General features: G+C 38.0%; 1 protein-coding gene across 1 annotated transcript in view; it reads right to left on the bottom strand.

Annotated features, from left to right (window-relative positions):
- Positions 1-13,393, bottom strand: part of LOC136039462 (uncharacterized) — a 72,800-nt gene extending 59,407 nt beyond the window's left edge. The window contains exon 1 of the mRNA XM_065723227.1: positions 13,265-13,393. Within this exon, the coding sequence (XP_065579299.1) occupies positions 13,265-13,300 (36 nt within the window). The 5' untranslated portion in view covers positions 13,301-13,393. The remainder of the gene's footprint in view (positions 1-13,264) is intronic.
- Between the last annotated feature and the right edge of the window lie 3,835 nt (positions 13,394-17,228).

The raw sequence follows: 17,228 nt of genomic DNA, 5'->3' as shown, positions 1-17,228 counted from the left end.
GAAAGAATCCTTTTTTTTCCAATCAAGGAGGCTCACTCGTGCCTCTATAAAGAGGCGAACCACGACAATGTTAAGCGATCTTCGGTTCCAGTGGTCGCAGAGGGATGGGGAGGGACGCATTTCGTAGCCCAAGCTCCCACTAAGAAACCTACCAAATTTCACCCCCCTCCGACTTTTCCTTCATGGGAAAAATCTGTCCGAAAGTTTCGACCCACCAACCCCAGCCCCCCTTTAACGTTGTCCGAATGGGCTGAAATTCACAAGTTAAGGTCCCCTAGGGCGCAGGAGCTTATCCGCAAAATTTCAGCTCGATCCGATAACTCCTTCCCTGTTTTCCAGAAACCACGCATAGCCACTTAATTTTCATATTCTTTTTTATCTGCCACACCTACAGGTCACAGTCGACATCGGATCTGGGTGTACGAAGACTCATTCGATGCGGAATTCTCCAAGTAATTGCCCTTGAAAGTTTAGTAGGAAAATCTTAACCCCCGAAAGTTTCGACCCCCCAACCCCACCCCCACCCCCTTTAACGTTGTCCGATCGGGCTGAAATTCACAAGTTAAGGTCCCCTACAGCCCAGGAGCTTATCCGCGAAATTTCAGCTCGATTTGATAACTCCTTCCCTGTTTTCCAGAAACCACGCATTAGCCACTTAATTGACCCATATCTCCATAAGAGCCCATGTATATTTGAAATTTTTAAAAATTATTTAAAAGTTATATTTACACACATGCAGGTGGTTAGCTCAGTCGGTAGAGCGTGGGACTTTTAATCCTCGAGTCAAGGGTTCAAGTCCCTTATCGGGCGTTTTTTTTCACAAAAGAAAAACGTACAGAAATAATATGAAAAAAACTTCGTTTTCTTAAAGAGTTAAAGAGGCTGCGTCCCAAAGTCGAACCTTAAAACGTACAGGAATTAAGAGAGGCAGTTGGGGGGCTGCCGCCCCCCAAACCCCCCGCTTTTAAAGACTCTTTTGTACAGGTTTGTTTTTTGTTGTGGGGGGACTTCATTGTTACTAATTACTAGTTTCGGCGCAATGGTTCTCCTGTCCTCTTGTGTTTAATATTTTTCGAAGTTATTCCATTATTCATTCATTTCAATTTTTTGTCAATTAAAAGAGGGCCTTTCCGAAGCCAAGAGCCGGGGGTTAGGGGGGCGGCAGCCCCCCACATCAAAAACCTGTACAAAAGAGTCTTTAAAAGCGGGGTGTTTGGGGGGCGGCAGCCCCCCAACTGCCTCTCCTAATTCCTGTACGTTTTAAGGTTCGACTTTGGGACGCAGCCTCTTTAACTCTTTAAGAAAACGAAGTTTTTTTCATATTATGAAAAGAAAGAGCGATGTTCAAACTTATAACCAGTTCTCTCTCTCTCTTTCTCTCTCCCTTCCCCCTCTCATTCTATTCCAAACAAAGAAAAAAAAAAGAAAAAAAAAGAAAGCTGTCATGAAAGCTGCCAATAGTCTATTACAATTATATTTATTACAATTATATACTATATATTACATATATATATTACAATTAATATTATATAATTACATATAATATTACTATTACATATAATAGTATATTACAAAGCTTCAGGCTTCTTTGGTGTGCCCTAAAAGGCATAAATAACTGAGATGAATTTAGCATAGAATTATTCGATGAATCCTGGACTATCGGTCTTCCCCAGCTAGAATTTAGTTTGAAAACTTTTCACAATATCTATAGCCTGTTTCCTAGCTTATTTTTTAAACACACAAGTCAACACTTTATTTCTAAAATCGACAGTTTTGGATTTGGGATACCTCATTTCTTGCTTCATTTTCTAAAAAGTCTTAGTCTTCATATTAACATTGTAGGTTAGGAAATGAAAAAAAAAATCAATCACTACAAAAGCAGAAATAAAAAGTTGTCTGTGAAATCCTTCCATAAATCTAAAACGATTTAATGGACTTGATAAAAAGAGTAAAATGAAAACGCACCAGTGCTAGCTTGGCTATTTAGCGGTTTTTCTTTAGTCCAGTGATTTTGACGATTTGTCTAGTCATGTTTATCGCGTCAGTGCGCTGGCAGCGACTGTCCCATTTATCTATATTTAGTACAGGAAAATGAGCTCCAAAAAGAGGTCGACCCGAAACAAATTGCAACAGAAATGATTTTTACACCATCTTGTAGGGAAAAAAAAACTGAACAACATATCCATTTTCGCATATTTTGAGTCGACGCAAAATAACCATTTTTTGGCTTTTAATGCTATTTTTTTCCGTTATTCGAATAAAAATCGCAATTTTTGTGGACATCGGTTTTTCTTGAACTGAAGTATGATTCTAGCCCAAAATAACATGGCGAGACCGAAAACGAAGTCGGATTTAGCGTAAGAAGCACCATAAAAAAGACTAACTGTATTTTTTCGACTTTTTTCGCCTAAAATATACAATTTTCGTTGTAGCCCGATTTTCTTGAATGAAAGTGTGGTTCTGACGTAGAATCACGAGCTGAGACCGAAAATAGAATCAAATAGGTTGTTCACTGAAAGAGAAAAAAATCGTAATCATTCATTTTTTTTAGAAAATAATTAGGGAAAGTGAATTACAAACCGAACTGGTTTTCAGTGGTCAGTATCGTAAATCACACTTAAAACACCCTTCGTATACTATTTAGGGTCAACCCATAGTGTCTAATCTTCACAGTCTATTAAATAGAATCAATCTTATAAAAAATACAAAATAGAGAATCAGATTCCGACTAGTTTCACAACTTCTTCATTTGGAATGGATTAACGACTAGGGTTCTAGGTTCTCTTCATCATTGTTTCTGTCGATTTTTGGGGAGTTGGAACACATTGTTCCCTTGCAGGTTTTGCATGCTGGAGTACAAACTAGGCCGTTTTTAAAGCAGCTACACCTCGCTGAACTACACTGTACACGACAGGAGCACTTCACAATCTTTAGGAGCATACGCGGGGCTGGTGGGAGGTCAGTTGTTAATGGGTACAAGAAGTCATCTTTATTCTTCCATCCCCATTCCTCGGCTTTCAGTTCCGGATCAGGCTCCCCGATCCATACCTGAACTTGATAAAAAAAATTTATAGCTATGAAACTTGGCTGCATCAGAAGTTGGTGGCAGATGTTCAGGGTGAACAAAAGAGTTTGCCGTTGTCACTTTCTTTTCAAAAACTTCTCTGCGGGGTTTGTTCAAGTTCCCTCCTTTCGACAAACCGTATATGATCAGCAGGGCGTCTTCACCAGCGGTCTTGATTTCCTCCTTCGAAGTGGACTTCTGCATGAACACTGCAGCTGATTTTCGGAAATCATTGTCTTCTATCAGCCTCTTCAGTGCAAGACCTTTTCCCACACCGTGGATTCGCGAAGTAGAGTCACAGCCTAACAGGACGTGAGTAAAAAGGATCAGATGACAAGTATCTTGTCCCAGCTTCTCTTTCAGGGTGTGTATGTCCCATATTCGGGGAGCTTTATTCGACTTTGGCTCAGGTGCGAAGAATAGTTTCTTGCTTGACAAGTCACAGTGGTAGCATAAGAGAACCAATAGATCGGTATCGTCCCCAACTACGGCAGTGTCGTGATACCGTGAAGAGGCAACAGCAGCTTCCACAATCGGGACATCTGCGTCACCTGATGCCTGGGAGACAGAGACACCCTTTGCACGGAGATGATCAGCCAAAGCGCAGATAAACCTGGCTTTGTTTTTCTTGCAAGATAAGAACTCTTCTTTCTTCACCTTGAGCTGCATATCTGCTGTGAAGATGATCTCACGGCCAACTGTACGGCTCCTCTGCGAGTGAGCCATATCTTTAATAGCCCCACTATCGTAGCCGTCGAAAACAATAGTGGCAGAAGGGTACTTTCCTGTCACGTAAGTTGCATAATGGTCTAGAATCTCCAGGTATCTTTCATTTTTTGTCCATGGTATCCTGTGCAGCAGAGCTCTTCCGTCTAGGATATATCGAGTACATTCGGGGAGGGGAAATGAATGCTTCTCAAGGTTGCACGCCTGGGCTATGGCCTTCGCAAGTTCTGGTTTGTTCGCAGTCCGGAGCATGCAGGAGCTGTCAAAAAGTGACGCTGGGTAGGAACACAGCTCGTGTTGAAAGTACTCAGTTTTCGTAAGATTGATCCTTTTCGCGATCATGATAAACCTCTGAAAAAGAAGAGTCGGGTCTAGTCGTTTGCAGTCTCCGCTTGGACTTTGCTTGGTCGTTATCTGGATTGCCTGTTGTTTTCGTTGAAACACAAAGTCAGAGACCAGCTGTCCAGACATGGCGTCAATGACTTTTAGGCCAACATTTTTGGCAGAATCAACGTTGGCAGACGGATAGATAGTTAGACCATTTGCTATGCTTCTTAACTGAACATCTCCCTCAAATGCTGAACCCCTTTCCAGAAACTCGATAATTATCTACGTATCTTTGCAGTCTCTCAGTTGCATCGGCTCTGACATCTCCTTGTGCTGATCGCTTGTAACGTACAGAATTTGTGAGATACGTTCCATCAGAAGGTTTACTGTAGAGCAGACTGGTCACGACAAAACCCATAAGGACCTCTGAGCCTCTGTCATGCCACTGCCGTTGGTAAGGCCACCAGAGGTTTTAAGAGAGCACATAAGTTCCTATTCAATGACAAGATCTGTGGAGAGTCCAGCCCAGAATCTATCAGAACGTCTTACTACATGCATGCCACTCTGGAAAGCCTGGTAGACCGTAGGATGGGTATCTTCGAGCTTGTCCATTCGCTGGAGGTAAAGATGGCATGATTTCGTATAGTGGTTGTGACCGGAACTAGTTTTCTACTCGATTTTCTGGCATTACTTTAGGTCTTCGTCTAATTGATTTCTCAGTCAAATCTTGGGAATAAACTTTGAAATTTTTAAAACACTAAGTGATGAATGTGACGATTTTCATTTTTATTGCATTACGTAGCCTTCTCTTATACTAGTGCCTAGGTCAGGTATTTTTACGAAAAACCGATCATTTGTCGAATAACAAGTGCCGATTGATTGTCTTTACAAAAATTACCGCAACGTATATTGATGATTGTGAAACTTTTTTGTTTTGCACCAGACACCCAATCTGACTTCATTTTCTGTCTCAGCTTGTCATTCTGGATCAGAATCATACTTCATTTCAAGAAAAACGGTCGGATACTAAAATTATATTTTTTTTCGGAAAACGTAAAAAAAATCGCATTAAAAGCCAAAACACGGTTATTTCGCGTCGACTCAGAATATGCGAAAATGGATATGTTGTTCAGTTTTTTTTTCTCTACAAGATGGTGTAAGAATCTTTTCTGTTGCAATTTGTTTCGGGTCAAACCTTCATTTGCCTGTACTAATTATGCAGACACGCCTTTCGCGTTGTTGCACAATATTCGTGAGGCATACTCAAATCGATCGTTTAAGAAGAACTTAATGAAATGTAATAATTATAGGACATTCAATCGACCAGATCTTTTATGCCCTGTTTGCTCTGAAAGTTCAGTTATGGCTATTAGCATCAATGTTGATGCCATGTTTCGATTTTTGCAAAAAGGGGAGGCTTAAAGGGATGTTCTTGAAGAAATGTTTCTGACTTCCACCCAAATAGGTTAAAAATTGTACTATATACAGAGGTGAAAATTTTCGTCAGTATCCATGATTTTGGGGTACTAAAACAAGTAAAATTTCGGGGGGAAAGACAAACCCTGGACTTTTTTTGTGCATAATGTTTTTGCCCATGAGCTTACAGTCTCAAGTCTTGAGCCACTCAGGTTTAAAAAAGATATCCGTCTTTTATGGCTCTTTTTTGGGGAAACCAGTGTTTTTCAGTTTTTTTAGTGTATGCTTGTACACATGGACACGCTTTGACACCATCACTGCTGAATGACGTCTGTAACTATGGGCTGGCCTGTGGATAAAGCAGACTATCTGGTCTTTGACGTGATATGTTCACTTCAGTCGATGTCATGGTTGCGTTCGTACCATTTTTTGGCACGTTTTAAGTAAAGCGTTACATTTTACGTTGCGGTCTTAGAAATGGTACATTTTTGTTATGTTTTTTAATTTATGCTACACTTCTGAAGAATAAATTAGTTGTACATTTTCTGAGTAATGTATTTTTTTTTACGGTGGAAAATTCCGCTGTTCCCAGTTTAATTATACTGACATTAGTTTCTTTCACATCGCGATCATTTAGAATTATCACTCGCTCATTAGTATGAGAAAATACCCACTTCGCTCACTCACATAGTAGATTAGAATAGTTTTTTCTTTCATGAGATTATCATTTGTAATGATTTGAGAATATTGAGAAAACAGAGACTTTGCGCTATCTTGTAAATAGTGACCAACTTGCATCAGTTGAATTTGAATCTTGTTAAGTCAACAATTATATTAAAATTATATGGAGAAGGAAAAAGCTAAAGCCAGAAAGAATAACTGATAGAAAAAACCTAGGTAGACACTAAAAGAAGCTATTTCCTCTATGATTAACTTTTGGTGCTTATCTGTTAGACAGCACATACTCGAGAATCGGTTGAATTTAAATATTGTCTAGTCAACAGTCTTACTGAAATTATATGAAGGAGGAAAACGCTGAAGCCAGAAAGAATAGTTGAAAAAAATTAGATAGATACTAAAAAATATTATTTTCGTTATAATTTGATTTTAGTACTTATTTGTTAGGCAGCACACACTGGAAAATTTGGATCTTGGATTTGGAATTTGGATAATTTGGATCTAAGACAAATTTTGGCAAAACTTTAGTAAATGTACTTTGTGCATAAGAACCTGATTTGTTTCATTCCTCCATATTCTCGCGGGTTTATTGTTTGAAAAGGTAAATGAAAATCTATTTAATGGCTTTATTTATTTTTCTCGTGTGAGAACAAAGTGTCAGTCAAAATTGCTCGAGAATAAAGGTCAAATTTTTGGCCTTAAGAAAACTCAATTTTCTTTTTAACTACACTGCTGTGAAAGCAGAAAATGTTTTCAATTCGTTAAAATCTAGAAAGAAAGAGTTTTCAAACTTTTTGATTAATTAAAAAAAAAACAATCAAATTTTTTAAGACACAAAAAGGTACTCATTAAAACTTTTTTTTAAAATTATACGAAAAAATATTTTCAAAATATAAAGGCAATTGCTGCCCCTTCTCCTCCCCAAGGTCTAAAGGGCCCTGAGACGGAGATCAACACCACCCGTTCGGACCTTAAGGGTCTAGTGCCACATCCTTTACCTTTTTTTTACCTCCTCCCTCTAAGTGCTGCTTTTAATAGCTAATTAAAAGAACCATGTCCTGAAAAGAACACTTCCTGTCAAAAGTTACGAAGAAGTTACATTTGTAAGAGTTTGTAAGAGATCGGTATCTCTTGTTGCTCATTTGAATTCCAGCACTCGCTGCTGTAGTAAAGTCCAGAGAGGACAATTTTATTAAAAATGCCCGATTTTACTAGAAAGCGTAAAACACTTTTTTGGTTGATATACTGGTTTTAGTCGTTTCAAAGCTCCACTAGATTTCCCTATCCTCAGCTGTGCTTCACGCTCGCCTTACAAGATCCCTGAACTGTATAGCCTGCTTAACAATTGAATTGCCATCTTTTATGTCCAGGGGGAAACTATTTGCTGCCATGCTCTTTATTTTCTCTGTGTTAATCTTGAAACAAAATCGGTCAGTATTTTCACGAATAGTATTGTGGATATCCCGGGGTTTGGTCTTGTTACTTTCCATCAATGCAATATCTTCAGCAAAATCCAGGTCGACTAGCTGTTTGGCTTCTCCAATTTGGATGCCTACAAACCTTGTACAATCGAGGAGCGTGCAGTCGATAGCGAGAATGAAGAGGAACGGTGAAAGAACCAAGCCCCCTTTTACGCCAGGTATGATACGGAAATATATAATGTTCTTTTCATGGGTCATAATACTGCATTCTCTGTTTTCTAAAAATGGAACAATTTGGGCCACCATTTTTTCAGAACGTCATAGTATCGAAGATTTTCCGCAGCGAATCTTGGTCGAGGGCTTTTTCGAAGTAAACAAAAATCAGGTACATTTCTTCTCGCGATTCATTGGACTCCTAAACCATAGTCCGTATTGTTTAGAAGAGATCCTTTTAAGAATAGGACAACCGAAAACCTATCTCTTTGTCCCACACATGGTTATCGAAGCCTGTGTGGATGCGGCAGAGAATAATCTGTGAGACAATTTTACCAGGTATGTATAGGAGACTAATACAAACTTTTCTTTAAAAGTTTGATAGGCGTACTTTTTGTCCGATCATCAGATACCTTTTCAGAGTTCCAGATACTATTAAAGTGTAATTCGTACATCCATGTAGGTATTCGATAATGTTTTTTATCATCTCAGCTTTTGTTTTGTCAGGTTTTGCTGCTCTGCCATTTTTTAGGTTGCAGGCTGCTTTTCGGACTTCTGCATCACTGTGTTTTTCATTGCTGAAATGGAGGCTCAAAAGGGGGGTTGTAGGGATACCTGGGATCCAAAGGGCAGGGTTTGTTCAGAGTCTTCTCAGAGTCCAGGGCTCATATTGAGGCAAATTCCGATGGGTCTGAAAATATTTTGCCATTTGAATCTTTAACTGGTCCGTTTACACTTCGGCATTTCCCTTCAATTTCGTTGGTAATCTTGTATACGGTTCTGGAGTTACCAATTTTTGCCAATTTCTCCGTTATGACAGCTTTTCTATCCAAAAAGTTGCATTTATTCTAAGGTAAAGTCCTATATCTTTCCATGGCCCATGGATTTCAGGATGTAAGTGTCAGACGGATCAGGAGACATCTTGTATTCTTTGGAGTGACAGGTTTTGGGACTTACGCCCCAAAAGTAAAACTTAATTTGAACCTTAGAGTTCTCTTGGCCCAACAATTTGCGTTTCTAAGTTCTGAGCCACCTAGGATTTGTTCTATCATTTTCCTGGCCCTATTTTTGTGGCCAGGTTCATCAGGCTAAACTTTGTCAAAGAGCTTACGATAGTACTTCTAAATTGATCTGAAACCTCCGAAACCTATTAACTCTCCCCAAAGAAAAACGGGGGTCCTTTTGCCAAAAGAACGATTGCTAAAAGCTCACCTTCCACAATAAAACCCATCAGTAAACAATTGCTGATTAGCATAAAATAAAGCAATCACCCCAGCGGCTCTCAGTTTATCTCATTTCTGAAGATATATTTATTATAAATTTCAACTATGATCGCACTTTGAGAAAAATCACTATCAAACCTCTTCCTAGCTAATTTATCTACTATGGGTTGCCTCCCCATAGTAGCAAAATACTTGTAGGCATGAATATATAATACGACGGTGGTAATAGGCTTGGGACTGTTTGTGCAGGATTTCGACTCTTGTTGATAGAGGAGCATCGCCAAGTGCTGAAAACCTTGTTGTGACCAAGATGGGCCCAGGATTGCCAAAAGCCTCCAAGTTACTGGAGGTCCCAGGGACTTCTTACTGTTCGGTTCTAAGCCGGCTTAAATGCTTCAGTGTAGACTTGAGAAGATATGTTGGTCCCCGTCCATCATTGGTATCTGGGATTAATGCTTTTCCTGAGGCCAAAATAATTTCAAAGATTTAAAGAACATGAAAATTGGAGATTGAAGTGTTACGACGTTAAAAAATGACTAACGTATCGACATTTTGACTGACAAACTCAGACGGTTTGAACTGGATTTACTAAGAGTTTCAGAAACTCTCATCCCAGGGTGGGAAGCATGAAATAAGGTGACATAGAGTTTGTTTACTCAGGCAGGAAGGATGGGGTACATAGACACGGAGTAGGGCTCATGATGAGTAAAGAAGCTGCTAAGTCTTGTTTAGGCTGGGAATGTATTAATCATAAAATGCTAATCACTCATTTTATAACTAAAAAGTTTAAGGTAGCAGTTATAGCAGTATATGCCCCTGTTGAACCAACTGACGGAGATACTAGTGACTCAGATGAATTTTACTTACAGTTACAGGAGCAAATAGACAGGGTGCCAGGTAGAAATATGGTGATGTTGCTATGAGATTTTGCTTCCTAAATTTGGTATGGGAAAAGAAAACAGTAATGGCTATAGACTTTTGCACTTTTTTACGTATAACAACCTAGTTGTAACCAATACGGTGTTTGGTCACAAAATGACCCATAAGTTGACATGGTATTCACGTGATGGTAAGAGAGCAAACCGTATTGATTATATTATTGTAAACTGAGGACTAGCAGGATCAATACAAGATACTAGGTTGTATAGGAGTGTTGTTATTGATGTTAAAAGTAAAGATCACCATCTAGCAGTGTGTAAGGATAATTTAAAGCTGAAATTTCGGAAGGGTAACTACCTCCCGGAAAGTTACGATGTTGGTAGACTCCAAGATTAAAATTTTAGAAAAATCTTCCAGGAAAAGTTGAATCCTAAACTAGAGAGTTTAAAATATGACAATATGGAAGATGGATGGAATAATTTATAATAATTTGTCAAGTTGCTGATGGTGTCTCCGGAAAGAGTGCTAAGACTGCAACTAGGAATATTAGTGAAAAAGCTTTGTGTTTAATAAAGAGTGGAAGGGGTTTGTACAAGAATTATCTGAGTGATAGATTGTATGAAAACAAAAGGAATGTAAAGATAGTGGAGAAAGCATTAAAATATGAACTAAGCAGATGTTAAGTGGAGGCCATGGATAAAATTGCTGAGGATCTGGAAGATGCAGCCTGACGGCATAATAGTAAAATCTTATATTGACATGTTAATAAACTGAGAGGGAGTAGTCAGTCCGGGCTAGTCCCAGTCAAAGATAGGAATGGGGCCACAATTAGTGATAATGAAAAAGTTAAAGAAAGATGGGCAGAACATTCTGAGGATGTGCTAAACCGAGATACAGTTGCAGGAAAAGATATGGGTGAAAATGAAAAAGTTTGGGATACCTTGGATATGAAGGAATATTTTTTTTATGAGGAAGAATTAGCGACAGTGCTAAAACGATAAAAAATAATAAGGCTTCAGGTGCTGATAATTTGATAAATGAGGTTCTTAAATATATGTTTTGTGAGTTCAGGGTGCTAGAATAGGCTTGAAAATTAATGTTAAGAAGACTAAGCCACTAAGGCTAGGAATAAGTGAAGATGAAAAGATGACGTTGGGCAACGAAAGTTTTGATCAGGTTGGCAGCTTCACTTACCTTGGTATTATTATTAGTAAAGACAGTGGGAGCAGTGAAGACGTTAAAAGCAGAATAGCTAAGGCTCAGGGTGTTTTTTCAGAGTTAAAAAAAAAGTTAGGAAGAATAGGAAGATAAACAAACATTAGAATATTGGAAGTTACAGCGACGACAGTGGTCAAATATGGCTCTGAAGCATGGGCGCTTCGAAAAGCAGACGAAAATTTAATAGATGTTTTCCAGAGAAATTGTCTACGGATTGTTCTGGGTACCCAACTGACAGACCGTATTTCAAACGGTAGGTTGTGCGGAAAATGTGGTTCAATCCCGCTTCCTTAGGCTATAATGAAAAAAATTTTGAGATGGCTAGGCCACATTCTGCGGATGAAGGATGAGAGATTGCCAAAGATCCTCCCCCCAACCTCTCTGTTCCATAAGATATGGTTCAGGTACTAAATAATATAATTAACATAAATGGCCATATAATAAACAACACATATTTGTTGCTTTAACTTCAACCCATGTTGCTTTGAAAACGCTTTTAAATGTGACTTTGTTTAGTTGGTTAGAGTTGGTTCAAAAGCCGAGTTTCCAAAGTGGGAAGATTGAGGATGGCTACTAAAATTTAAGCCCAGTGATATAAACTAGCTGAGAAGGGATTATTAAATTTCAAAATTAGCCCCTTCCTGGTGAAAGCAAAATATGACAGAAATTGATCGGGAAAAATGGTAAGTTGGAATTCTAGCCCGTATGGCAAGGTGCGATACGCATCGCAAAGCTATGCCGCAAGTGGCTGAAGTATGACGCACGCGGGAGAATCATACCCTGTACTACATAATAACTGAGACAAGTGTTTCATTATTGTGCAACATGTGGTGGTACTTCAAGATATAAGCTACGTCAGGTGGCATAAAATGGGCAACCTCTCTATAAATATTAAGACTTCGGAGGTATATTGAACCTCAAAATAAAAAATATAGACCGTAGTAAAGGGATTAATTTATTAATTTTTTCCACCATTGAAAAGTGTGGTTTAAAGAGGCAGATTTTTAGACACAGAAAGGGTACAGCCCCTTCAACTTTGATCGTGTTTGATAAAGAGTGCCAATTTTAGCTATTAGTTAAGCCTTAAGTCGAATTTGAATTAGATAATTTGTGCTCAATCATGAATATTTTAATTTTAGTCTTTGTAATTTTATTGTTTTGTCTTCAGTATCCATTCATTCTAGTTATTTATTGTTTTTCCATTACAGTGGTGTCTTTGCTTTTCTACAAGTAAAAAGCATACAACTACAATTTGTCCTATAAAAGGACAAATTGGACAAATTTGGTTAAAAGGACAAAGGTTAAAAACCTGTTGTTTTACTTCTGTAAAAGGCTGAGTTGTAGTTGAGCGGGCTGTTATTATCTCGGAAAGCAGGTGAGTTAGGTGAATGAAACAATCAGAATGAACCCAGGTCCTAGAATAAAGGTTGAGAAGTTTATACCAAGCAATTGTCTATACTCTTTTTTATCTCTAGGACGTAGGAAATTTTCAAAAGAATAATTCTATAGGTTACCCATCTAAATTTTGAAAAAGAAATGTTTTTGGGCTTTCAGTCTCTTTTTCATTGGCTCAAGTTATTGAAAGTGTAGTTTTTTTTCATTTAAGCAGGATTTTAAGCCTCACTCATGTTTATTCTTAATTTGAGAAATAGGTTCTGAACTCTTTAAAAATCATAAATCAGTTTTGAACGAAGGTAGGAAGCTTAAAACACTTTCATTGCGTCTCCTTTTAGCAGTTTGTCAAAAAGTTGAGCAGTTAAACCTTTTGAGCAAGTTAACCCTGTCAATTTAAAAAAAATGCAGAAAACTCCTTTTTGCAGAAGCTATAAAAATAGTATTTTGCATTTAGTAAGCTTCATTCTTCAAAACACTTGAAACACTTTCAATGAATTTATAAAAATTAAATTCTAACATCCATTAGGATTACAGTAGAATAGCGTTAATCCTATTTAGTATTTGCAAAAACACGCATTTAAATATCAGTCAAGAGGTATTAGATGTGTCATAAATCTTGAAAGTGTTTGACACTTTATCACTGCTATCAAAATTGATAGCTACACAAGTAATAATGACAAGTAAGAAAAACATAAACAACCTACCAAAATAATTCCCAGTTTCGCAACAATGATGGTCATATTTGCAGTAACAAAATGACACTATCAATTATTACAATAGTTACGTAGAAGTGGTTTGTCATTATCTAGTCAGTCCAACACTACGGTTTATCGTCATACTACTTCTCTGTACCATGTGGTCAGCCATGACCGGTGGTTTTTTATACCCTGAGGGATTAGATAGTATATCCAGTTCGCGAATCGTGCTTGATTACTAATTGTTTCTTTAATGCGACCTATTCATCATCTTGAATCTAGTTATTCGGGATAGCGACCCGGGTGCTACCTGAGATACCACGAAAATTGATAATATGTACCGTATTTGCGCGTAAGCTGAAATGTGGGCCATTGCAATGGTTCCATACCAAAACGAGAGTCTAATTACGCACAAGACCAAAAAAAAATTATTCTGCATCCTAAAAAAGCTCAGTCTATCAAAAAAAAAATAAGAGTCAACTCTGCCGTTGCCTGTGGCGTTGCCTGTAGTGCCACAAGCCCTCAATGTGATATTATTTGTAACAATAATGTTATTAAACTTCATATAAAGAACCACTCCGTAGGAACTTTGTAGGAGCTCCTTCAGTCGAAAATTGAAATTTTTAGCGCTCTTTTTAAGGATTAAAAGTGATCGGAGGGCAACTCACCCTCTTCAAGCCTACTCTTTCCCCCAAATATATCTGATGCAAATTTTCGTGATAGTCATTTTTTTTCAAAATTGTCCGAAGGCTAAATAACTATGTCTCTAGGTTGGATATACCCCAAAGAGCCCCAGGGAAAGTTCTATAAGTTTAGCAAGTTAGTCCATTATTAGCACCTAAAAATGATTGCGGTGTTTTATTGAGGGGTATATTTGAGCCTTGGTTATAGGCAGGCCATTAGCAGTGCCTCAGTAAAAAGTGATGTGGGTATATAATTTGTTTTGTAAGATCAGGGCACTTCGTAAAAGCAGTTATCGTAACAACTTTGAAGGAAGCTTATTCAATCGGAAATTGAAACTTCTAATGCGCTTTTAAATGATCGAAAGTTATTGGGGGGGGGGGGGGTAACCAGCCCCTCCCCCATAGCAACCATTTCCCCAATCATATCCAATCGAATGAAGTTATTGTAACAACTTCAAAGGAGGCTCACTCGATCGAAATTGAAACTTCTAGCGCCCTTTAAAATATTTAGAGGGTAACCAGCACCCCTCCTCCCACTGATTATTTCCCTAATTATATTCAATCCAAATTTAATATAGCCATTTTGTCCAACTTAGTTGAAGGGTCAAGTAATTATGTCTTTGAGGATGACAGTGCCCCCCACAGCCTTCAGGGCAAGGACTATAAGTTATAATAGTTGCCCAATGTTAGGATTTAAGGTTGTTTGGATGGATTCGCTGCATAAACTTCGGAAGGAGCTGATTGGATAGGATATCCGAAGTTCTGGTATTCCTATTAAGAGTCAAAAGTAATTTAAGGGTAGCTAGCCCCCAACGTCTTCTTTTCTCCAAATGCATCCGATACAGACTTTGAGATAGTCATTTTGTTCAAAATAGTATAAAAACCATATAACAAGGCTTTCGGGGTTAAAATGACCCATTAGGAAATGAGAGCAAGAGTTGTAAGCTATGCCCCGTGGGTATATAATGGTTGTATAAAGTTTAGAGAAGGCTTATTTCACTTGAAATTGAATGTTCTAGTTCTCTTGTAAAAGTAAAAAGTGATAGAAGGCAACTTGAACCCACCCCCACGCCCTCTTTTCCCCAAATACATCTAATCAAGATTGCTATATAGCGATTTTCTTTTTAGAAACTGTCCAAGAACATGTCAAAATGTCTCGAGGGTTGATGCAATCCACCAGAGCTCTGGAACAAGGGTTGTAAATTATGCCTTGGGGGGAATATAAGGTTCATATGGAATATTTGTTCATAATAAAATTCAGATTGGGTATATTTTATTCAAAATTGGGAGCTACAGTACCTTTTTAAGAGTCAAAAGTAATTTAAGTGGACCCACCCACCAGTAATATTTTCCTTAACACTTTGAAACGGACCCATAGCAGCTAACTTTGTTTTAATGCCTAAAGAGCACAAGCTTAGCGGCAATTCCCCCAAGACGCAGGTGCTATTAATTTTCTTCAAAGTGCATGTACTTATTACGTAATAGTGAAGGTTGTCGAAAAGATGCAGGTGTTACATAATAGCTTTTTTGATTGTTTAAAAACTCTTGAGGGCCAAATAAATTCAGGGGCATCGGCACAATAATGATTTTTTTTACTGATGCATAGTAGGACTTGTCAGAATCCACCAGTCATGATGCGTCCGCACGCGTTGCGTAATAGTTTCTTTGATTCTTTAAAGACCTAGAGATGTAAAGGGAAAAAAAACTCCAGGGGCTGTTAGTCAAGATGCAAACATGCGCGTTACGCAGTAGGGAGTGTTTTCTTCAAGGCGTTTTTAAAAATATTTGAAGACGTGTTTTCAGACATTTTCCTTTAAGACGTTTTTCAAGACATTTTAAGACATTTCAAAACGTTTTTTAGAACACTTTTCTTCAAAGTATATCTTAAGACATTTCAAGATATTTCAGGACATTTTTTAAGACATTCTCTTCAAGATGTTTTTATTCACGATTTTTTAGTTGTTACGGAATAGGGAATCTATATCTATATTGAGAGTGACACATTCTCATGTGACTTGTTTCTTCAGGACCACGTGTTGTTTTACGTAATGACGGCACAGCCATAGGTGTAACGTAATAGCAGGGCACTTGTGGGTGGTAGGTAATGATGGCGCACACGCAGTATGTTACGTAATACTTTAAGATTTTTTCAAGACTTAATTTTTCGAGATTTCATTTTCTTCAAGTGGTTTTTTTCTTTAGACAAATTTTTTAATCTAACTATGTTTTTTAGCTTTATATTTCGAAAGCTGTTTGTCTGTCTCTTTGTGTCTTTGCATCCCTTCCTCTCTCTCTCTCTCTCTCTCTCTCTCTCTCTCTCTCTCTCTCTCTCTCTCTCTCTTTATATCTCTGTGCCCTTTCGATGAGAGCTGAACAAAATGGTTATCTCTAAATGTTGGTGTAATTGTTTAGGGATATGGTGGACATGGGATGGGGCTGTCTTCCAATCATATCAACTCTTGAAAAGGAAACTGTGACCTTTCGACTTCGATAGAGCCGCTCTCCTCGACTTCTCTTTCGACTGCAAATACTAGCGAATACGATTACTAATGATTCTGACTAAGGCTTTTTGTGATTGCAACCATTTGTGACTAAGACTGTTTTTAATTATGACAATTTTCAACCAAGACAACATTCCTTTGCGACTATTCTAGACGGTGAATACTCGAGAAAAAGACTACTTTTGATTACGATAAATTATGACAGGACTAAAACTAATAGTGAATGGAAACATGAATGGAAACCAACTAAGATTAGGGCTACTTTTGATTGTGACTACTTAGAACTGCAACTATTGGTGACTGTAATTATGAGTACTAGAAAGTACGAGTGTGACAGCTTGTGACTGCAACTAATATTCCTTGCAGCTTTGACTACTTTTAGACTTTTTGACTACGACAAATTATGACAGGGCTAAAACTAATAGTGAATGGAAACATGAATGGAAACCAACTAAGATTAGGGCTACTTTTGATTGTGACTACTTAGAACTGCAACTATTGGTGACTGTATTTATGAGTACTAGAAAGTACGAGTGTGACAGCTTGTGACTGCAACTACTATTCCTTGCAGCTTTGACTACTTTTAGACTTTTTGACTACGACAAATTATGACAGGGCTAAAATTAATAGTGAATGGAAACATGAATGGAAACCAACTAAGATTAGGGCTACTTTTGATTGTGACTACTTAGAACTGCAACTATTGGTGACTGTAATTATGAGTACTAGAAAGTACGAGTGCGACAGCTTGTGACTGCAACTACTATTCCTTGCAGCTTTGACTACTTT

Source organism: Artemia franciscana, chromosome 19, assembly GCF_032884065.1.
Source record: "Artemia franciscana chromosome 19, ASM3288406v1, whole genome shotgun sequence".
Classification (NCBI taxonomy): domain Eukaryota; kingdom Metazoa; phylum Arthropoda; class Branchiopoda; order Anostraca; family Artemiidae; genus Artemia; species Artemia franciscana.
This window is presented reverse-complemented; position numbering and strand designations above follow the sequence as displayed.